The 23,545-nt window shown below is 34.3% G+C and overlaps 1 protein-coding gene, 1 long non-coding RNA gene and 1 other non-coding gene across 3 annotated transcripts; all 3 read left to right on the top strand.

Annotated features, from left to right (window-relative positions):
• Nucleotides 1–911: 911 nt before the first annotated feature.
• Nucleotides 912–11,552, top strand: LOC125867457 (probable serine/threonine-protein phosphatase 2A regulatory subunit B'' subunit TON2). Its single transcript, XM_049547969.1, has 12 exons — nt 912–1,350; nt 1,970–2,061; nt 2,161–2,223; nt 2,492–2,590; nt 3,510–3,668; nt 4,620–4,691; nt 4,829–4,961; nt 5,163–5,227; nt 6,466–6,541; nt 7,374–7,475; nt 10,039–10,231; nt 10,987–11,552. The coding sequence occupies exons 1-12, from the start codon at nt 1,209–1,211 to the stop codon at nt 11,225–11,227; spliced, it is 1,437 nt and encodes a 478-aa protein (XP_049403926.1). The 5' UTR covers nt 912–1,208; the 3' UTR covers nt 11,228–11,552.
• Nucleotides 5,394–6,440, top strand: LOC125867465 (uncharacterized). Its single transcript, XR_007446651.1, has 3 exons — nt 5,394–5,836; nt 5,962–6,135; nt 6,246–6,440. It is a non-coding gene; the product is annotated as an uncharacterized LOC125867465 (long non-coding RNA).
• Nucleotides 10,364–10,481, top strand: LOC125854050 (small nucleolar RNA snoR104). The gene has a single exon (XR_007445343.1). It is a non-coding gene; the product is annotated as a small nucleolar RNA snoR104 (small nucleolar RNA).
• Nucleotides 11,553–23,545: the final 11,993 nt, after the last annotated feature.

Below are 23,545 nucleotides of genomic sequence, written 5' to 3'. Positions count from 1 at the left end.
ATTTTTCTTGCTTGCTTCCTCTCTTGTTCATAGGATTTGATTCTTTTCAATAGACCCCATATGATCTTTTTTGCTTGAGGTGGTATTTCATCATCGTACCATCGAAAATAATCGCATCCACCTTTTCTCTACATAAATTATCAAAATAATTAAACTATAATTAGCGATTGACAACGATTTGTTTAACCAGATTAGAATAATGATAAAAAGCTTACCTTTGTGTTTTTGCAGCAAAAAAATCGACGTCCTGTATTAAGTTGTGTCCATGAAATTTTCAATTCAGCATTGACCCCACATCGACAGAACACATTTGCATCTGAAGAAGTTGAAATCGACAAATTGGACATTTCCTTCGTTGTGAAGAAGACGAATGAAGAACTTTTTTTTATCTCCACTGTAGCAGCAACAATGGTGAGATGTGGAGAAGAAAGAGATGAGAAATAAATAAAGGGGAAGAATCTAGGGTTGGATAAATAAAAGGGGAAGATTTTGACCATATGTTAAAGTGTGCCAATCAGACACATCAGCTTTTTTTTTCTCACTTCACGCGCTCAAAAGGAGTGCCTCACACGATAAGTGCCAAGTCAGTCAGGTGTGTTTGATAGGTACACTTTTTGAGTGGTTTAAGTGTTCAATAGGAAAGAGTCCTTGTTAAGGTGTCTATACGAAAAATCCTTACAAGTTCAAGGGGCCGCTTATGCGTTCTGCCAAATATTTATGTACCTGGAAGATTTTATGAATTGGGTGAATTAATGAATTTTTAATTTTTTTAAAAAAGATAGAAATAAATGGATATTAAGATAGATAAATGTGCGTATATAAGTAATTTTCACCAAAGTTGTATCCTTAATAAACAGAATTTTCATGACAAAACAACACAAATACAAATAAAAATTAGTTGAGAACAAAAATATCAGAGGATTATTTTTTCTGAATATCTGAACATACAACTCTATAGTTTTCCGTTTGTTCTCCTCCGACTTGTGTTCTTCTGCATAGCCACGCTCCCTGTGGACTCAACGGATCGAGCTCCACAGAGCAACGAATCTAGAAGGCTTCTGGTTTGTTCACTGTTGTGATGTACATTTCTAGGGCTTGAAACTCATCCAAATCAAACCTCATTTCAGAAATTTCTCCAGTTAAAGATCATCTATTTTTCGTTTTCTTTTGGGAATTTGGTGGGTTCTCAAGAATAAGCAGCTCAAGCAATGTACAGTGGCTCAAGCGATGGAGAAGGTCCTGACGCTCCGGCGCAACGAAAGATTCCCCCGCCATCCTCAATGCTTTGGGTTCGAAACCTCCGAAGATACATCGGATCCGGTGCGGGTCTCGGGTCTGAAGCCCTAATGGGTCAGTATTTTTCCTGACGGAATTTACTCTTTTAAGTAGTCTCTGTTTGCATAGATTCGTGTGGTGTACCAGAACTTGTTATCTGTTTTCCATTTTTTTTTTCCTTTATTTTTGTTGAAATTAGCCTATCAAGAGCTGAAGAAATGGGATAAAGTTGGGTGTAGAGAATTTGTACAGCTTAAATAGTTTGGGATCAAGATGTGTCTTATTGTTGGTGTATACAACTGTGGATGAGCTTCTTCCATATTATCATGCATTTCGTGCTGTTTGTGACAAAGAACACTGTTTTATATTTTACTTGCTTCCTATTGATCAATAAGTCTATCTAGAATTCAACTGGGAGACTGTTCTGCACTCTTTTGTCCAATGGTTTCAAATTGATATTTTGGTTTTCCATTTGCATAGCTGGGTTTTCTAAGCTAATTTGTTTCTTTAGGTCCCCCTCTTGCATTAGCTTAGATGAGCTATTCAAACGTTTTCTGAGTCAAAACTTTCTTTTTTATGTTTTGGTTTGGTTTGGTTTAGAAGTTCTATTTATATGCAAGTCTGTTGATGCATTTGTAAATAATGAATCTATGTGCAGTCTGCGTCGTTTGACTATGTCCTTGTTTTCATGCAGAGCTTGAAACAAAAAGAATATTGCTAGATATTTTTAAGGAGAAGCAACAAAAGAGTGCTGAAGCTGGCACAATTCCCAGCTTTTATAAGAAGGTATCACACTTCATTCTTATAAGATCGTGTAAGTTATGTTGTTCCTACCTCATTCCTATTCTCCTCCTTACTACTTCTATCATTTTTTCTTTCTTATAGAAACCTGAAGAGGGATCTATCAGTCATAGGGTTCAGAGGCTGGCAAAATACCGATTTTTAAAGGTATTAATTGCCTTTTCCTGGTTTGCATATGGTTACCAGTTGAAAAGCCTTGAGCATTGAGGTTCAGTCTTCCAGTGCTCATTGCCAAGGAGCTTCTCTCCATCATTTCCAGGGGGTTCTGGTTGATGGCCCTCATGTTGATATTGAATTATTGATGATCAGTATTTTTACCTATTTTTCGAAAACAATGTCACTGGGATTGTTGCTATTGTTATAGCTCATTTTTGTGAAAAAAGACCAGGTTAATCAACTACTTTTATTTGTTCAGAAACAATCTGACCTTTTGCTGAATGCTGATGATTTGGATGCTATGTGGGTCTGCTTAAGAGAGAACTGTGTGATAGATGATGCAACTGGTGCAGAAAAGGTTAGACCTTAACTTTATTTTCCTGCAGTTTCAATTTCAATAGCCAGCATCAAGTGAGATACTCTTTGGGAGGCTCTCCTCTCTTGTCTTGTGTGTGCACACACACTAACACTTGCATACATAAGGACAGAGATATTTTGCACTCGCTCCAGCTATGTGTTGTCTTCCCTTTCCTTTCTTTTTGTACAAGTGATTGGTAAACTGCCATAGTTTTAATGAATTTGGTTAGCCTCAATCATAGTTTCCTTGTGTTAATCTTAGGTTCATAATGGAGTAATGTGTTAATAAAAATTGTAGCATATTCAGGTTCTCCATACAGTCTCCTTTATTTGCAAATGTCTAAACTGGGGTTGCTAAAAGGCACCTACACGGGCACATAGGTGCATTATTCAGAGTACTGTCAGCAGGTTTTGTTTGGTAAACATAGAGTTTGAGCCTATAATTCGGCAAGTGGTAGAATGGGCAATTTTAGAGTCATCATTTTGTTTTTCGGCCGAATGGATGACATACCTAATCACTCCAGTCGCTTGAATCCTACATCCCATTTACTTTGGGATCAGCTAATAGTTACCTGAAAATGTGGATGAAACAGGTATTAAGTGCTTATGGGTGCATTCCTCATTCTTTAGATGTTCGTTTAATTTGCTCCTTGTTGATGTTCTTTTAAAGATATCTAATTGCTCGACTATATCTTCAACTTCTTCAACTGCTACTCATTTATGTCGGTTGCACTTCCTTTGTTATTTGTGTATTTGAGCAATTAACCATATACATTGTTTTGTGCCACCTGAGAAAAGCAGACAAAAAGTTTCTTGATTTATTATTGTTGTTATATCATTATTACATGTAACAATTCTTTGGTTTCTTGTTACACTTGTAAGCATGCAATGCTGAGGAAGTTATTCATTGTGTTGTTTAGATGAATTATGAAGACTTTTGCCACATTGCCTCTGTCTGCACAGAACAAATAGGGCCTAAATGTCGCCGCTTTTTCAGTCCTTCAAATTTCATGAAGTTTGAGAAGGATGAATCAGGGAGGATTGCCATCCTGCCATTTTACCTTTATGTGATGCGTACAGTGAGTATAATCAACCCTTACCTGCAAAGTCCTTTTAGTTCTATTTTTCTTCCTTCAACAGTGTTTGATGCATTCAGATTTCCTTCCCTGTTCCTGACATGAACTTGTTGGAATGATCAAATCACATCGTGTGCATTCATTGTCTCTGTCATGGATCTTCCTAAAGAAAATGAAGGAAAATGTGAAGGAACTAAAGAAATGAAAAATTTAAATATGATTCAGCTCTTGAGAAGAGATTGTGAATTTTTCCTTACAGGATTGCACCCCTCTGAACTGCATAAATGAACTCTATTTTATTTGGGAAAAAATACTGGAGGCACCATGAATTAGCCGTCCTCCAATTCTATAATTGAGTTAATAAGTTATTTGCAGATCTTACTGTATTTCTACTTAGACTTATTTTGAACAGGAACTTCTGTTTGAACAAAAGCTCATCCAATAGTATGGCGTTCTGTTTCTGTTAGAATTTTGTGATGCGTAAATTATTGGAAGTTTTCGTAGTTAAAAGAGAGATTCTGAAAGCTTCCTGCAGGCAACAAAAAGCTCATCCAATAGTATGGCGTTCTGTTTCTGTTAGAATTTTGTGATGCGTAAATTATTGGAAGTTTTCGTAGTTAAAAGAGAGATTCTGAAAGCTTCCTGCAGGCAAGCTACTTTGCCATGATTTTCTAATGAAGGTTTATCTTGCTAGATGTAATGGTCACTGTGATGTGGGTGGCCAAAAGTTCTGTTGTTCCTTCCATATTTTCAATTTTGAGAAAGTTGGTCATTTGGTACTTTTTTTTTTGGAGCTTGATGATTAGTAATCCTCAGTTTTCTGGAAGAATTGATGCATCTTCTTGGCTTACTCTAAATGGAGAGTTTATCTCAGCTAAAAATAAATTAGGAGAAAGTATTAAGCTTTCTGTGTGAGATTTTTTGCCTATGTAATATGATTTCTCTGCTTTTTAGGTTTCACTTACTCAAGCCCGAATTGACATGAGTGAGCTTGATGAAGACTCTGATGGTTTCCTTCAACCCCATGTATGGTTCTTCACTATTCTCAACTCTAATGTTTTACACTTAATTACTTTTTTTGCCTTGTACAGTTATTATCTTTGTATAATCAGCTCACTTAGACTAATTGAATTGACATATGCACTTTTTTGGGGGTCAAACAGGAAATGGAAGCCTATATACGGGGCCTGATTCCTAACCTTGCACAGCTTCGAGACATGCCAGCAGCTTTTGTCCAAATGTATTGCCGTATAGCTGCACACAAATTTTTCTTCTTTTGTGATCCCCATAGACGAGGTTTGTGTTGCCAGCTGTCGTATGTGGTACTCCTGCTGTTTTGTAATCCAGCAAATTGATATTTTTCTAGTAACATATGTTCTTGCTTTACTTCCCCAACCCATTAGATGTTCGTTGCCTTTATGTTGGGCTGCTAGACGAACTCTTTTATACAGTTATTACCTGAATTTAGCTTGAAAAGTGCAATGTTGACCCCAACAGGTAAGGCATGCATAAAAAAGATATTACTTAGCAACTGTCTCCAAGAGTTGATGGAACTTCACCAGGTAACTTCTTGTTGTTGTCTACTGCTACGTTATGGAATTAAGCTTGCTTTAGGAGCTATAGATAAATATTGCACAAGTCCTCTCAAGTGTATGACAATTTACCTGTCATTTTTTTGTGCGACAGTTTTAGTTGCGCCTTTATTGCCTTATTCTCAATCCTTAAAGGAAATGCTCATAGCCCTTCATTTAAATGATCCTTGATTTAACTTCTTACATGTAGCACCTCCTTCAGCAAAAGTTAAGGTGTGGATTACTTATAATCAAACTTTCTTCCCTCATTTTCTGCAGTTTCCTTTTCTGTTAGAAGGCACCTAATAGGGGAATTTGAGGGGGTGGGGATGAAGAAGGCTTTAGTATTCCAGATGCCATGTTTTAGCTTCAGTTGAGTAATTTGACTCACTGGAGGAATGCAATAACGTGATAACGTAATTTGAATTCGTGGACCTTCGGAATTAGAATGTAAAAGGATGGACTTAAAGCTGACAGAGTGGGAGATTCAGACCTGTCAAATTGCTTATTCTCTGCTTAATCAATCCAATTGAAGTTCAGAAATGTTTTTCCAGGAGCTATTGTCAGATTATCATTATTTTAGCTATATTTTGGGACTAGGTGAAATACTTTTTTTTGATGACAAGGGAAACCCGCAGCCGCTACCCTTTGGGTGCGCACAGGGTAAAACCCCCGCTCCTATGCAATAGCTCGCAAACCACATAGGAGAGGTAACCCGGGACTAGGTGAAATACTTGAAGGAACTTTTATATCTCAAAGTAGTTTTATCAACTTCCGATATCTTTTGCAACCCTAGTATTTTGCTAAATATTATTGCTTTTAAATTGTGGGTTGACAAGTAAAATCTGGTTATTCAGCTGTTCCCAGAACTTTGAAACACATAAAAGAAATGATCCCAGGTTATTTTTTTGCATAATCTTATCAAAGTTATTTGTTGTGGGCTGACAAGTAAAATCTGGTTATTCAGCTGTTCCCAGAACTTTGAAACACATAAAAGAAATGATCCCAGGTTATTATTTTGCATAATCTTATCAAAGTTATATGCATAGTGTTTTGTGAAGGTAACCAACTTTTACAAACTATCACCCAGAAAACATTCATTAGATTCGGTTGGAGAAGCATATATCTATACTAATATAGTTTCCATATTTATTTTATAACTAAGAATCTGCCGCTGCTTAGTTTCCTTTTACTTTGAGGTTGACAAGTTGAATTTTTTGTTCTACTAGGAAACTGAGGAAGAAGTTACTGACACAGAGCAAGCAGAAAACTGGTTTTCCTTGACTTCTGCACAGCGGATTTGTGGTCAGTGCTTTGAATATCTTAACTTAGAAGCAGATCCATGTCATGCTTTGTTTACTGCTTTCCTTCTACCCAGCTTTTGTTGGAGCTGTCTTTGAGTTTCCGCTCAATCATTGAGAATTGAGCTTGCAGTATGTTATTAGCTTGGGGATTTGGGAACGGGGAGGGGAAGGGGATAGCGAGAATCAAACCCACACCTATTGGTACTCTTACCAGTTGTACCGTAAGCCTTGGTTGCAGTATTATTTTGTTTTAGTTTCAAGGTTTCCCGATTCCCAGACCATTTTATCTGCTAGTTTACCAGCTCTGTTACATTGTTTTCCCTTTGAATGAGTAAAGTTCCACATAGTATGTCTAGTAAGTACAGAATTGTAAGGTGTATAAGTGGTTATCCTGGCTACAAAAAATATGTTTTCTTATGTACTTCGGTGATAGGAAACAAAGGTTGCCAGTCTAGTGCTTCCAATTTTCTCAATACTTGGTCATACATTACAAGATTGGTTGTAGCTGTCATACATGAGCTGGTAAAATTCTAATACAAACGGCATACAGCGGAGAAAGTAGGTAGTTATATGTCCACAAATTTGGTTATGTGCTTGTTGTGGAAAGCACAATATCCCAATTTCTATTGTGGTTACGCTCACACGTCTTTCTTGTTACCCCTCGCTTTTCTCTACAGTTTCCTCCTTTCCCTTCTTTTTCTTCTTATTCTCCTTTTCCTCCACTGTCTTTCTCTCTCTTCTGTTTTCTTTGTTTTATTTTTTTATTTTTCTGGGCACTGGTCCTCTTCTTCCGCCCTTGATTTACAATCAATATGCTTATATGAATGGTGCAGACATGTTTCTTGCTCTTGATAAAGATATGAATGGAACATTGAGCAAGCAGGAGCTAAGGGAATATGCGGATGGTACACTAACAGATATCTTCATTGAAAGAGGTAAAACTGAGAGTCTGCTTATGTACCATTTAATGTATCTTTCTTGAGGATCTATGGGATGTTTCAGATGTGTGGTCCAGTGCAGCTGTGATCTCTTTTCCTCATCATTTCTTTCGTTTCTGCAATTATTGCTCGAAGCTGTCCTATAGTAGTCACTCCTGCAGTTCACATTGAAACTTTGCTGTCCAAGATAGACAGTGTGCCTATTCACCTATCTGACACTAAACTTAGGAATTTGCTTTATAATTGCTCTCCAGTCTAAACTAGGTAGGGATTTAGCCACGTCACTTCTTTTGATACTGGGGCCTCAGTCCTCACTGGTGGGCATTGGTTCCAGGATGGTGAGCTGTCTCATCAAGGGATTTCCGTAACAATTTCTTATCGATGGTAATAGTGCTGGCAAATGAGCGGTCAGATCTAATTGGGCGGATTGAAACTGGTTAAATAAAAATGAATAAAATATCCGACCCATCCATATTAAATATGGTCCATATTATCCATGTCTTTTTACATATTGTGGTTATTCGGGGAGCTCCTAGCCTCCCATTATATTTTGTTGTATCTTCACCATTGTTTCTTTCTTGCTTTGTTCATATAGATCTCCCTTCCACACGTACTTATCCAACTACAGACATTATAGCACCATCAATTGAATGATTCAACCAAATACTGATCTTCTGTAGATAATACTGAATGTAAAATTTCAGTAGTAAGAGCCTATTTGGATTGGCTTTTGGTTTTTGACTTATAAACCAAAAGTCATAAGTTAGAATTTCTAGCTTATGGCTTTTGACTTATTTTTATCATTTTAGCCAAGCACTTGTTAAATTTATCCAAACACTCCAAAAGTACTTAAAAGGTATTTTGGCTTAAAAGCACTTAAAATAAGCCTATCCAAACGGGACTCCTAAAGTAAAGAGAGCTTGATTGTCTCCAATTTGAGATAAACTAAAATATAGCTGATAAAATAACCAAACATGAAACTGGAACAATATGGTGTGCTACCCAATAAACTCTTATTCACAGAAAAAAAGAAGCTGACAAATAGGAAACTAGCCGTAAATTGAAACTGCCAAATTAATCTCATTTCTAAACATGTTTTGTTTCTTATTTATTGTGATCTGTGAAATAATATAGAAGTAACTATTAGAGGTGGTTGAGAGTAATATTCTGTAGAAATTAGCAGTTGTTCGCAACTTAATTTATCATCTTCCTTTGAATAGAAAATTGGTTGTCTATGTCATATAAAGGGATCTAAATGTCTTTGTAGATAATTTGAATGAAAAATAGAGTGAAGACAATCAATATGAAGAAAACATGTATGATGTAACTTCAGTTTAAAAAAGAAGAAGAAGATATATGATGTAACTGCATAGAAACATGGAAAATGGGAATGAACTCATTGAACGAAACAAGGACTTCAGACATTGAAGAACTTCTGCCAATTTTCTGTTACTTTGGGCATCTTGCGACAAGGATTTCTAGGGAGACTTGAAGTGTTTTGATAGGTTATTATCCATTTTTGACTCATGGTTTATCCCATTTTTAAAGCGGATATTATGGGCTTACTCATATTTGATCCGATATAAATAAATCAAATAAATAAATTGTCCAACCCACATTTAATTGGATGGGACAGAGGGATACTTGGATATTTTATCCATTTTGCCAGCATTACATGGTAGTCCAATCTAGCACCACCATCATGGGGCAGTGGGCAAAGGCTCCTGGACGGATGATCTGTCTCACCAAGGGAGTTCCTTGCCAGTTGCTACCGTCATGGCACTCCAATCTGGTACCATCGTCAAGGGTCTTTTTGCTGGATATTGAGCACATTTCTCCAAAATATTCTCAATATTAAGAGACAGTATTAGCACTAGTCAACAAATTGATGGTGTTCTCATATACCCCATGGGCACTACTGGTAGGTCTTGTTTTGCTGCCATCATCGAAGTTCTGTGATTGCCTCATTATAAGGATTAAAAATAACATTTGGAAGTGTTCTATCTTTTTAAAAAAGAGATCATATGTAATCTAAACACTACCAACATTACCTTCATCATCAATATAGTTGCCCACTTTACTGCGGCAATCTATCCCTCTATATGTCATGTTTACAATATCTACAGCCTAGACTCTAGACAAAACAGACCTGCACCACCACTCATCTTCTGGATATTAAATGATTCTGGCACTTTTTAAGATAGATTATCCTGAAGTGTTCCATTTGAATGCACCTAAAATTATCTTGCCTTCCTCTCGAGGAAATAATGCGATCATTCTAAATGAACTTCAGCCACATCATGTTACTTTTCAACCTTGCCTTGCTGTTAGTAACATGATGCAGTGGACTACCAGAGAAAGCTCTTGGCCTTGCTGTTAGTAACATTACTTCTCTCATAATGTTTGCTCCTTACTGTTATCTCATTCCAATTTGCATTGCTCATCTGTACAGTCAGAAGTCCTCTGGTGTTTTTATGTTTGAACCTTCTATTGCTTTTATATATTACAAGAATTGAATCCGTATGTTTGTTGTGAACTTCTTTTGGTTTGTTATTATTAGTTTTTGATGAGCATGTTCGACGTGGAAAAATTGGAGGTGGCAATGCCCGTGAAATGGATTTTGAAAGTTTTCTTGACTTCGTTCTAGCCCTGGAAAACAAGGATGCCCCGGAGGGTCTAACTTATTTGTTCAGGTGTCTTGATCTCCAAGGAAGGGGTTTCCTAACTACAGCGGATATTCACACACTCTTCAGGTAAAAGGAACACGAAGTTGTATTTTCTTGCTTTGAGGAAATTTTCTCCACCTGTCTATTTAGTGGTGCATTGCTGTTTTGTATTTGTATTCCATATTGACAAAAGAAAACTTGAAATATGGAAGTGAAAGAAGGGATCACATAGAAGTTGAGATGTATCCTGATTCAGACTTCCTAGAAAGAGTTTCTGGGGTTTCCTGCTTGTGGTTCGTGAGATAGTGCTGCAAGTCTCAAATAACCAGATACATCAGTTTATTGAATTACCATACATTCAATAGGCTTAATTGCACTATTTGATTCTATACACTATCTGTACCATTTATCTCTCCCTTGTACGCCAAATAGAATGTGGAAGAGAGAACAAAAGCTCATGAAAGGTAGAGGGTTTTGAGTTGACCATCTAGGTGTTGATCACCATAATTTGCTCCAGAATTTCTTCCAGTGTCTAGATTAAGGCCTACTTGGTAGGATGCAACATGTTTTCCTTTTAATGATATATTTTTGTATTTGGCTGTTTAGAACTGAAGAATACATTTTGGTAAAATGGAAACATTCCCCACCTTATTGCAACAACTTATGTCCAACCAAACACCAAAAATGATTTAGGTTCACATTTTGCCAGTCCATTGAACATTATACATCATCTCAGATAGGGAGTAGAATTAATATCCAAAGTCAGATTTATTCTTTTATCGCTGAGCATTCCACTATAGTGATTCGTTTCTGATATGAAATGTCCTTTATTTTAAAAACAGAGACGTCCATCAAAAATGGATTGAAGGAGGGAACTATGAACTATGCATCGAGGATGTAAGGGATGAAATATGGGATATGGTGAAGCCGTCTGACTCTTTGAGGATATCACTGGCTGATTTGCTTTCATGCAAACAAGGTGGCACTGTTGCAAGCATGCTTATAGATGTGCGTGGTTTTTGGGCCCATGACAACAGAGAAAATCTTCTACAGGAAGAGGAAGAACCCCAAGAAGAAGGATGAATGATTTAAAAGCCAATCATCTGTAATTGCACTAACATCAGATCCTAGTTTGCAGAATAGATTATCCTATGTATGTAGAGTATTTGGCTTTTCTTAGTCGTGTGAATGGGATGTGGCTAACGATGCTGTCATTTAAGGTAGTCTTCTTGGATGCTGAACAAACCTCCAGAAGTTGTATGTTTGAAATCTTGTGTAGCTGAGAGATTCCTGAAATCGAATCAAAGGTGCATGTTGCTTGGTTAACTGGGATACCCCAACAAATTTGAGCATGTTTTACAAGTCTTGTAATGAAAAAGCTATGTCAGGTTTTCCTGCTCTTGTATCATCTCTACCTTTGGCCAAGTAAATTATCCTTTCCATAAGCTTGTTGAGTTTTATCAGTATAAAACTGTTTTACTGTGAGAAACTGAAGTCGAAACCAAAGAAAAATCTTTCAACTGTGCAAGAGATGATGTTTTGCTAGCAGAACAGAAAAAAAGAAGTGGATGTGACTTAGTGGTCAATGAAGTGAGTTGAACATCATCATGTCTTTGATTCAAGGGAAAAGGGACTGACATACCCTTCAGTTTTGTCATTTAGAGCTGATATACTCCTTGTTATGAAAGTGACTCATATATACCTCTACTTATATACAAATGATTCACATATATCCTTTTCCTCTAACGGAAATGAAAAAAAAAATTAGTTTAATTTTTGGACAAATTACTTAACTACACTTCTTTACTTACCTTAGTATCCATTTATCCCTACTTATTTCAAAAATTTCAAAAATCCCTTATTTACCTATGTATCCCGCATGTATCCTGTGCACAACGCTATGTATCTCGCTATGTGGAATGTATCAAACGCTATGTATTCCGTGCACAACTCTATGTATTCCGCTATGTGGAATGTATCAAACATAATGTATCCCGTGCACAACGCTATGTATCCCGCTATGTGGAATGTATCAAACCTAATGTATCCCGTGCACAACGCTATGTATCCCGCAAACATCATTTTTAAGGGATTTTTGGTAAATAGAAAACTAGAAGGGATATGATGTTTTTTAGTACTTATAATAAGTCGTTCCTATAATTTATACTTAATGTTTTATTATTTTAAAAAAATAAAATATAATCCCATATGAGTATATTAAATCCTCCTCAAACATATTTTTTTTGACTTTTTTATTTTATTTTAATGACTAATTTAGATTTATTATTTTGATGGTCAAATTTATTTATGTTTCACTTGTAAAACTTATTATAGATGACCAAATTTTTTTCTTCAAATACAAAAAATTAAATTACAATATAGACAAAAAAAAAAATAGTTTTAAATTATAATATAACCACAAAAAAAATAGTTTTAAATTTTTTTCTTTACACTAAGGAATGAAAGAAAAAAATAAAATAAGAATAAGAAACTCAAACAATTATAATCAAAGAAGTCAAAAAATAATTTATGTATGAAAAAGGTTAAAATATACCTTGAACTTTGCTAGAAGAATCATATATACCCCTCAATAATTTTTAAGAAAATTAAAAGTCAAAAATATAAATTTAAAACTAACTTTTTCACTTTCGTTAAATGAAGGGTATATGTGAGCTCATTTTAAAAAGGTAGGAGTATATGTGAGCCGTTTGTATAACGGTAAGGGTATATATGAGCCATTTTGATAACAAGGGGCATATCAGCTCCAAATGACAAAGTTGAGGGGTATATCAGGCCCTTTTCCCTTGATTCAAATTTCAATAGGGATGAAAAACTAGGTGATTTTTCCCTATCTGTTCTAGCCTTAGTGGACATAGTTACGTAAAGGGTATCTTGTGGAATTAGTTGAGGTACATGTAAGCTGGCTCGGACACCAATCTCCATTCATCTCGTTCTCCTATTTAAAAATCTTGTGTTCATATCTTCATTCTTCTCTGTTGAATAATTTTTTTTTCCCTAAGAAATTTACTTACTGGCTTCACCATCATTGTTATCATAGCATTACTTGCTGACCCTTCTCAGTTTTCATTTCTTAAATGAATTCTTCTAAATAAAATTCATAGTAAAACAAAAGAATTTATTAATCCACACTGAATGGTAGTGATGTATATAACTTTGTCCTGCATAGCACATGGTACACTCACTGCCTTTAAAGACAAATTATTTAGCAATATTGAGATGATTAAAATGGAATATAAGGAGATATTTCCTCTCACTACTTTAAGATTAACGTTTAGTTTGTTTATAGATAAATAAGAGAGGTATTAGATACCCACAATAATTAAAAAGGAAAAAACAAATCTATTGTAATGAAGAAGAGCGAAATAGAAAAAAGAAAGAAATAAAGAAGTAAACAACGACCCATAACAAACACCAAAATAGTACTCCCTCGTTCAAATTTGTTTGTCGTATCTTTCTTTTGAGTCTGTTTTTAAAATAAATCTCTTTTTTTTTTGTAGCTTTCTGATTCCAACTTTTCACGTGACATGTTTAAAACTATGAAATAAAAAGACATTTTTGGTACTTTTTATGTATTTGTTAGTTTAAAACAACAAAATTTTTAATATTTTTAATCTTTATGTTACGATAAAATCAGATAAATAAATTGAAGTGGAATAAGGGGAGTACTATTTTCTTGAGAGTGAAAGAAGCAAATGGGAACTAGGACCACTAGAGTTGGTAACCAATTGCATTCGATTGTACATGGCACAACATAATTGTTTTTTTATAAAGTACCTACATTTACATATTGAACAATGGAGAATCCCTACTAGACACTGACAGCATATTGAAAGCAACTGCACCAACTACAGCATATTGAAAGCAACTGCATCATGTGCAGTGCTGAGTCTACTTTATTCTTAATCAAATATTTTGAATTTGAGCTTTAAGAATGGAGAAAATCTTGTTAGGAGTGTCATCCTCGAATAGGTCCTGCGGTGCACGATCGAATTCAATCGGGACTTCAATACGGGATCTGAACACAGAGCCGACTTAACAACATTAGGAGCCTAAAGTGAAACTTAAAGAGAGGGGTCCTAATATTTTGCTTTTCATCATATGTATTTTCATTTAAAATCTACTTTTCTAGCTATTTTAGATGCGAATTCATTAAGTACTATTTTATAATCAATTTGTTTTAATAATTTCCTTTTTAATGATAATATAGCTAATTCATTCAAACTCTCTTGAGACATTGTTGATCTTAAAGAAGATTTAATCAATTTTAATTTCGAAAAAAACTTCCTCCGGTTGAGGTAACGGTTACAAGAACTGTTAACATTATTCTATAAGCAATATGTGTATTTGGAAAAGAATCAAGTCTTTTTATTTGATTGAGTATTTTCATAAGATCACTATCTTCTACTTGTATTATTTTTCTTAACACTTTTAATTCAAAAAATAAATCTAAATCATCAATATCAGAATAACTATTACGTGTTAAAGAAAACTCAAGGTTAACACAATATTTTTTAAAAATTCTCATTATCTAGTGATCTCAATGTTTTACCACTAAATAAGAAATCAAAAATATTTTCATATGCTTCAATTGATTCAAATCTATTTTGAAGTGAAAAAATAGTTTGATCTACTCTACATATATAAAGTAATCAATTCTAAAAGATTCTTCAAGTGACTTTGTGATTTTGTAATCCATATTTTCATTAAGTTGTTTCTTACGAAATTCAGGTTTATATTATCTCATATGCAATTTCCTTAGTTGAAATCATAACACTCATAGTACATATAATTTTTTTTTAAAAAAATAACATATATAAGTAAATGCTTTTTTAAAATGGAGGCCCCAAAAAATATGGGGCCCCAAGCGATAGCTTCGGTGGCCTAGGAATTAAGACGATCCTGTCTGAACACCGAATGAGAAACCGAAAAAATAAATGAAAACAACAGCACCACTCTTTCAGATTATTTTTATATATAGCTGGCCTATCCTCTTCACCAGAGACACACCTAACTGTTTCTCCTCTTTACGACCGACTCTCTACCTAGTTTCTTAGCCAGTGACACACACAACACAACTTACTTTTTGTATTTGCATTAGGTTGACCAGTTGAATAGATAGCTTATATAATATATAATCAATCATCTATACTCTATACACATACTAGATACGGGACTCGTGTCAGCACGGGCCCAATATATGTTACTCTTTCTGTTTTAATTTATGTGATACATCTGAAATTTGAAGTCAATCAATTTTTAGTATGTTTTTAAATATTTTAAGTTGTTACTAATTATTACCATTTATAATATGTTTTACGCATTTTTCATATGATATATGTTACTTTTTTTGTCCCAATTTAAGTGACACAAATGAATTTGAGAGTCAACCAATTTTTAAAATACTTTTGTCCCAATATTGTGATTTATAGTACTTTTTTTAATGTATTTTTTAATATAATATATATCACTTCATTCATCCTGATTTATGTGATACAAATAAAATTTCAAAAGTTAGCCGGTTTTTAATAAGTTCTTTTTGATATATAACTTGTTAATTATTGTGATTTATAATATTTTTTTTTATGTATTTTACATAATGTATATTTTTTCGTTTATCCCAATTTATTTGGTATAGATGGAATTTTGAGAGTTAACAAATTTTTTTATATATATTTTAAAATATTTTAAGCCATTAATTATTATGACTTATAATACTGTTATCCCAATTTATGTGGTATAGATGGATTTTGAGAGTTAACATTATATATATATATATATATATGTTTTCAAATATTTTAAGCTATTCATTATCATGACTTATAATACTTTTATCCCAATTTATGTGGTATAGATGAAATTTTGAGAGTTAACAATTTTTTAATAGATGTTTTCAAATATTTTAAACTATTAATTATTATGACTTATAATACTTTTATCATAATTTTCTATTTATTTATAAAGTAATAAAACATAAAAATTTAAAGAAGAAAACATAATGAAACATGGTAGCCTAATCTAGAACTAAGCAAAGAAGTAGAACACATCTTTAAGTATTGTTGATGAAATAATTTTAAATTTTTATAAAATAAATTATGTGTATAATAAATTATCCCATTATGTGTAAAATGAATACACACAAATATTATTAACATTGAAAATTTTAAGCGGAATTGATATATGTTTGTATGACAGTAAAATAAATTGGTGCGGGTCTTCTAAAACTCCCGCTATAATAGAAATGATCTTTAACGGCAATTAATTAACAAGAATAACTTAATTTTCGTCAAATATACATTTTTAGTACAATTAATATTCTTTTTAAATGTCATTATAGTCTACAGTGATATTGAATTTAATGACAATTAACTAATACCGATAAAAACTTTAAAATTTTTAATAGGCTCTTCATAAGAATAATTTAGATAACTAATGGAAAGTGCATTGCTAAATGTAACATAAGTATTAATGGAGAGTGATTAAATGGAAGAAATTGTTAAGAAGAGCACATTCCCATATGACATGACATTATAGCCTTTTTTGGGAATTTTTAAGGTCCTTAAAGTTAGATGTATTTACAAAAATGTATGAGAACAAATCATGAAATAAACAGAAAAATCATGGGCAAAATATATACTCTAGAAATACCATTCTGCACAAAGTGGAAATAAAATATTTAATAGTGGTCTTTTTGTCCAAATGATATGCACATTCAACTTCAATTGCATTAAGTACAACCATTATCTGCATGAAATATCACCTAAATAAACAAACTACCCTCAAACTTAACTGTAATTCTCCTCAGCAGACATGTCGACGGTGTCCTGAGTGCTTATACCTAACTGCCACTTCTATAATAAGAGAAAGAGGAAATACATAATTACCCCATTCAGCACATTTTTTAAAAAGACACTCAAATTTTACAAGGGTCCTAGTACCCCATTGAACAATTTAAAAGTGATATAAATATCTCATTTTTTGGTCAATTCCACTTATAAGAAAGAAAGTGAATGCACGTACCAATTACTGCTTACCATGTCAATTTTATATAATTTTCTATTCTTTATTTTTATTTATGTTTTTTTTCTTTCTTTCTTAGTTTTAATTAGATATTTTCATTTCCTTCTTCAATTTCTGCTTAACCTCAGCCTTTGGTCTTCTTCGCTGGGTCTTCTTAGCTGACAATCTTGTTGCCACAACATCATTTTCATTTTGTCTATCACCAAATCAAAATTGAAATTGAGAAATTAAATCCGCTATCAAATTAATTTTTTTCAAATTAAAATTTCTTTTTGTGATTTTAACATTGATTTTTGCTCTAAATCAACATGGGTTGAATTTGAAAAAACCAGAAATTCTCTCTTCAGGCTCAGATGAGATAATTTTTGATTGGTTTGAACACTATTTTAGCCCCGAAATTGATCAGAAGTCACTTGAAGTATGATTTTTTCTTTGACGTTGCATCATTTTTTCGGCGCTTCTCACCCCCGCCGGTCTCACCCCCGCCGACCAAGAAGGAGTAGAAATTTAAGGATGAAACAATAAATCTTTCATCATCGCTATCGCAAAGGAAATCAGCTAGTTGTCAATGATTTTTTTTGCCGGTGACCGAATTAAAAAGGGATTTTATTGATGGATTGAGATTGTGTTATTCAGTTACAACTGAATCTCTATTAAAATTCAATTTGAATGGAAAACGAAAGGAGAAAGAGAAAGAAAAAGAAAAAAAAATCTCGAAGCCATTGTCTCCTTCGATGGACAATGGTGAAGCTTAGGAAGGAGAAGAAATAAAGAAAAAATTAACACTAAAATAAAAGATTATTTATATATTTAATAAAAAANCGTTAATATGTTTCAGAGGAAAATCGCTCCGGCAGGAGCAATTTTGCCGTTTTGGTTTTAAAAAAATATGATGTGCCCCTTTGGAATTTTTGGTAATTTTTTTTGCCCTTTTGGCTCGGGACTCGTGTATTAGGACCACCCGCAAAGTTTAAGTGTCTTTTTCAAAAAAGAGTTATAGTTTAATGGGGTTTCTATGTATTTTCTCTAAGAGAAAATATATGCAACTTATTTACATGAAATGTGTGTCCAAATATATATACTACACCACAATTCATTAAAGACGTAATACATAATGTGTTCTTTAATTTGATCTTAGCTGATATATATGTCTTCTAATTTTGAATGTGTACAAATAAACATGACTTAAACTTATATAAAGTTGAACAAAATAGACACAATGTGTGTATTATGCAATGTAAGACACGTGTATTTACTTGTTCAACTTTATACAAATTTAAGTGTCTATTTGTGCACACCAAAAGTCAAAGCATATGAATATCAACTAAAATCAAGTTAAATAACATGTTTATATATTCTGCTATTAGTATAAAAAATAAAGTATTTGTACGTACGTACATAAAGTAATATAAAAATTATTGTCACTTATTTTAAAACAATTATTGATTGGCTCGATTAGAGACAAATTGAGGATTCTAAATCGATACCATTTTAACGACTTATATTATTCTTTTGTCAATTCAGTGGAAACAACATGTAAATAATGTACATTTTCCAATCATTCAACTATATATTATAAGAATTTAAGCTAATGAAAGTGGGTGTGATGCACTTGCTGCCGACAACTTACATCCAACTGTGTGTTTGATATTTTGAAAATTGTAAAAAGGTTCAATTTTATTGTTCTCTATACTACTTTTCTTAATAAAAAAAATATTTTCGTGTTATTTAAGTGGTTCAAATATAACTTCCTCGATTACGGCCGTTCAATATACTATGTATTCTTATGAAAATATTTTTGTGTTACTTAAGCGGTTCAAATATAACCTTTTTTATTACGACTATCTAAAGTAAACATCGCTTTCACATAACACTGATATTTGATGATAGTAGGGGAGAAGGTACAAGTGTGGAAGAAGAAGGGAGATTGGGCATCCATAATGGACGACCCTAATGAAAGAGGATATAGTTAAACGACTTATGTAACACCGGAAGTATTTTTTTTGTAAGTATAAAATATAGACATAATACATACATGTGCCCTTTAACTTGGTTTCAACTGATATCTATGTCCTTTAATTTTAGGTGTGCATAAGTGGACACTTACTTGTACAAAATTGAACAAATAAACACATTCGTCTTACGTGACATCTTACACAACAATTTTGTGTCTCATGTGACGTCGTACATGTTGGAAAAGGCAAGCACAAAATAAATGTGCACGACAGGGCAATAGCGGAAGAAACCCAAATCAAAATTTTCCCTTCTATTTGAACAAAGAGAAGACAAAATAATGCAAGAATAAACACTCTTTGGGCAGCAAGCAAATTAAATCAACACACGAGACACCAAATTTAACGTGAAAAACCTCTTCAGTGTGAAGAGTAAAAATCACAAGGCCAAAGCTCCACTATAATCAACAAGAGTTACAAAAGTATTCTCCAAAATGGCCACCAACAAAGTGCCAAACAATGAGCAACACAACTACAAGATAGCACCAAAAACTAAAGAAATAAGAGAAGCAAAAACACCAAACCGCAGCTGCTGTGCACAAGCAAAAATCTGGAGGTACAGAACTCCAAATCACCCTCTCTCAGTTCCCAATCAAAGATTAAGTTGAAAGGAATAAGCTGTCCAAAAATCAGCTCAATCGGATAAGAAATGAAGCGGGAGTAGCGATTTGAAATTGGCTGCTAGGGCTTGTGCGAAAATCTAAACTTTTTCACTTTTCTCTCTATATTGCTACTCTCAATCTCTTGTGGTTCTTTAAATAAGTCCTAAAAGAAAGTCTTACATATGCACCATAATATTGGGCTTATGGGCAAAAGTGAGCTAGTCAAGAATGGGCTAAATTTATCCACAAAGGAAAGGAAGGAAGACCCAAAACCTTGCACTTTTATTTATCCACATAGGAAGGGAAAAAGGCCCAAAATCCAACAATTCTCCCCCTACCGACTATGTAGAGGAAACCGCCATCCCGGTGATCATGCAACATTCTTCAAACTTCCCTCTTGAAAAAACTTTAGTCATCATGTCGGAACCATTATCATTGGTATGGATCTTTTCAAGTTCAAGCAACTTAGAATCCAACACATCTCGAATCCAATGATACCTCACATCAATGTGTTTAGACCGACCATGAAATGTAGAATTATTGCCAAGATGAATAGCACTTTGACTGTTGCAATAAAGCACATACCTCTCTTGAGCACAACCAAGTTCCCCCAAAAATCTTTTCATCCATATCAATTCTTTGCATGCTTCAACAGCTACAATAAGCTCAACCTCTATAGTAGATAAAACAACACATTTTTGCAACCTAGATTGCCAAGACACAATTCCCCCTGCAAAAGCAATCAAGTAGCCTGAAGTAGACTTACTAGTATCAACATCACCAGCTATGTCTGAATCAGTGTAACCACAAAGAATAGGCTTCCCTGTACCAAAACATAGACTCAAACTAGAAGTGCCACAAAGATATCTCATAATCCACTTTACAACATTCCAATGCTCTCTTCCCGGATTAGAAAGAAAATGGCTAACAATACCAACAACATGAGCAATATCTGGTATTGTACACACCATTGCATACACCAAACTACCAACAACTGAAGCATAAGGAACTTTCTTCATATCTTCCTTCTCACCATCGCTGGAAGGACAATGCTTAGTACTCAATTTGAAGTGCATAGCTAAAGGTGTACTGACAATCTTAGCTTTGTCCATGTTAAATCTACGAAATACTTTCTGAATGTACTTCTCTTGTGACAACTACAACTTCTTGGCATCTTTATCACGAACAATCTGCATGTCAAGAATCTGCCTTGCTCATCCCAAGTCTTTCAAGTCTTTCATAGCAAAAGACTTATTCAACTCTTGCTTCAACTTTTTAATCCTGTAAGTATTATGACCAACAACAAGCATGTCATCAACATAAAGCAAAATGATAATAAAGTCACCATCAGAGAATTTTTGCACAAAAACACAATGGTCTGAAGAAGTCTTCTTGAAGCCTTGCTGACTCATAAAAGAACCAAACTTCCTGTACTATTGCCTGGGAGCTTGTTTTAAACCATACAAGCTCTTCTTCAATTTGAAAACATAAGTCTCTTTGTCCTTGACTTCAAAGCCTTCCGGCTGCTCCATATAAATTTCTTCATCCAAGTCACAATGGAGAAAAGCAGTTTTAATATCCATTTGTTCAACCTCCAAGTCCAGACTTACAGCCAAGCCTAGAACCACACAGTTGGATGACATCTTCACAACTGGAGAGAATATCTCATCAAAATCAATCCCCCTTTTCTGGTTAAAACCCTTCACAACTAATCTAGCCTTGTACCATAGAACTGGGTTACCATCTTCATGTTTCACCCAAAAACCCCACATGTTTTTCAAGGCTTTTCTGTCTTTAGGTAACATAACCAAATCAAACGTATGATTATCATGTAGAGATTTCATTTCATCCTCCATAGCATCAAGCCACATTTTTTTTCTTCACTTTCCATGGCCTCATCAAGACTCTCTGGTTCTCCCCAATCACTCAAGAGTACATATTCATTGGGAGAATAGCGAGATGAAGGTATTTTCTCTCTAGTAGATCTTCTGAGAGAGCTCTCTGGAGTATCAATAATAGTTGGTTGCTCACCAACTACATCATCTTGCATTGGAGCATCAACGACATACTGGTCATTCTGAGTATGATCACCATCTTTAATATTAATTTGATTTTCATCATCTTGAAGATTTTCACCTGGTGGAATAGTCAAAGGCACTGGATCAACATCAACTAGACTTTCACTGTTTTAAGAATCAACCTTCTCAGCTTTGTTAAGATCTTCAATTGTTTAGTTTTCAAAGAACACAACATCACGACTTCTAACAAGTTTCTTCTCAATTGGATCAAAGAAACGATAGCCGAATTCATCTTGACCATAACCAACAAAAATACATTGCCTAATTTTAACATCCAACTTTGACCTCTCATCCTTAGGAACATGCACAAAGGCTTTACACCCAAAAACTTTAAGATGATCATAAGAAACATTCTTACTAGACCAAACTTTGTCAGGAACATCACTATTCAAAGCAACAACAAGAGATAAATTGATAACATATGCATCAGTATTAAGTGTTTCTGCACAAAAGGAATCTAGAAGCTTAGCATCTGAAAGCATACATATAACCCTCTCAACAAGAGTTTTGTTCATCCTCTCCGCTAAACCATTTAGCTGAGGAGTCTTCAGAGGAGTTTTCTGATGCCGAATACCCTGCTCTCTGCAATATCTATCAAAATGACCAATATACTCACCACCATTATCAGAACGGATGCATATCAATTTCTTTACTAGCTGTCTCTCAACCAAGGCCTGAAAATTCTTGAACACATCAAGTATCTGATCCTTGGACTTCAAAGAGAATACCTGAAGTTTGCGCGAATGATCATTAATAAAAGTCACAAAATAAAATGCACCACTATGAGACTTTACCTTAAAAGGACCACACAAATCAGAATGTACCAACTCCAGCAAATCAAGCTTTCTTAAAGGCGGATGACTCTGAAAAGAAGCCATTTTCTGTTTACCGGCTAAGCAATGAACACACTTGTTCAACTTTGCTTGTTTCACTCCAGAAAGCAAATTCTTCTTAGCCAAATTGTCCATCCCCTTCTCGCTCGTATAACTCAGTCTTCTATGCCATAACAATGATGAAGTATCATTCTCCACCACATTTACTGAGCCTCTAAGAATGGAGCCCTGAAAAACATACAAATTAGACAACTTGTCACCACGGGCTATCACTATCGAACCTCTTGTAAGCTTCCACTGGCCAGCACCAAGGGTATTAACATAACCCTCATCATCAAGGTATCCAACATAAATTAAATTCAAGCGAACATCTGGAGCATGCTTGACAATATTGAGAACTAGTTTGGAACCATTAGTACTTTCCAAACAAACAGTCCAAATACCAAGAACCACAATTTCATGATTATTGCCCATTTTCAACATCCCAAAATTACCTGGAGTATAAGAAGAAAATAATTCCTTTCTGGGCGTGACATGAGAAGTAGCACCAGAATCCACAAACCAGCTAGACTCATTGCAAAAAAGATTGACGACATTTTCATCACAAGAAACAAGAAGGTCATCGTTAGCAACAACAACAACACGATTTTCATTATCGCCTTCTTTATTTTGTTGTTTCATATTACTCTTGTATCTGAAACAATATTTCTTGATATGCCCATTCTTGTGGCAATAGTCACATGTAACATTCTTGAATCTAGACTTTGACTTTCCTCTACTTTTATCTCTGTCATTATGACCTCTGAACTTGCTTCTCCCCCTGTCTTCAGTAACTAAA

This window comes from Solanum stenotomum, chromosome 1 (assembly GCF_019186545.1).
Source record: "Solanum stenotomum isolate F172 chromosome 1, ASM1918654v1, whole genome shotgun sequence".
NCBI classification, from domain to species: domain Eukaryota; kingdom Viridiplantae; phylum Streptophyta; class Magnoliopsida; order Solanales; family Solanaceae; genus Solanum; species Solanum stenotomum.
The sequence above is the reverse complement of the archived record's forward strand: the minus strand, read 5'-3'. Positions and strand labels throughout refer to the sequence as shown.

Bases quoted from the DNA above. Each gene is read 5' to 3' on its own strand.
- LOC125867457 (XM_049547969.1), top strand. From the start codon at position 1,209: ATGTACAGTGGCTCAAGCGATGGAGAAGGTCCTGACGCTCCGGCGCAA. The intron at 6,542-7,373 runs GTCAGTGCTTTG...TGAATGGTGCAG, and splicing joins TTCTGCACAGCGGATTTGTG to ACATGTTTCTTGCTCTTGAT. The intron at 10,232-10,986 runs GTAAAAGGAACA...TTTTAAAAACAG, and splicing joins GATATTCACACACTCTTCAG to AGACGTCCATCAAAAATGGA.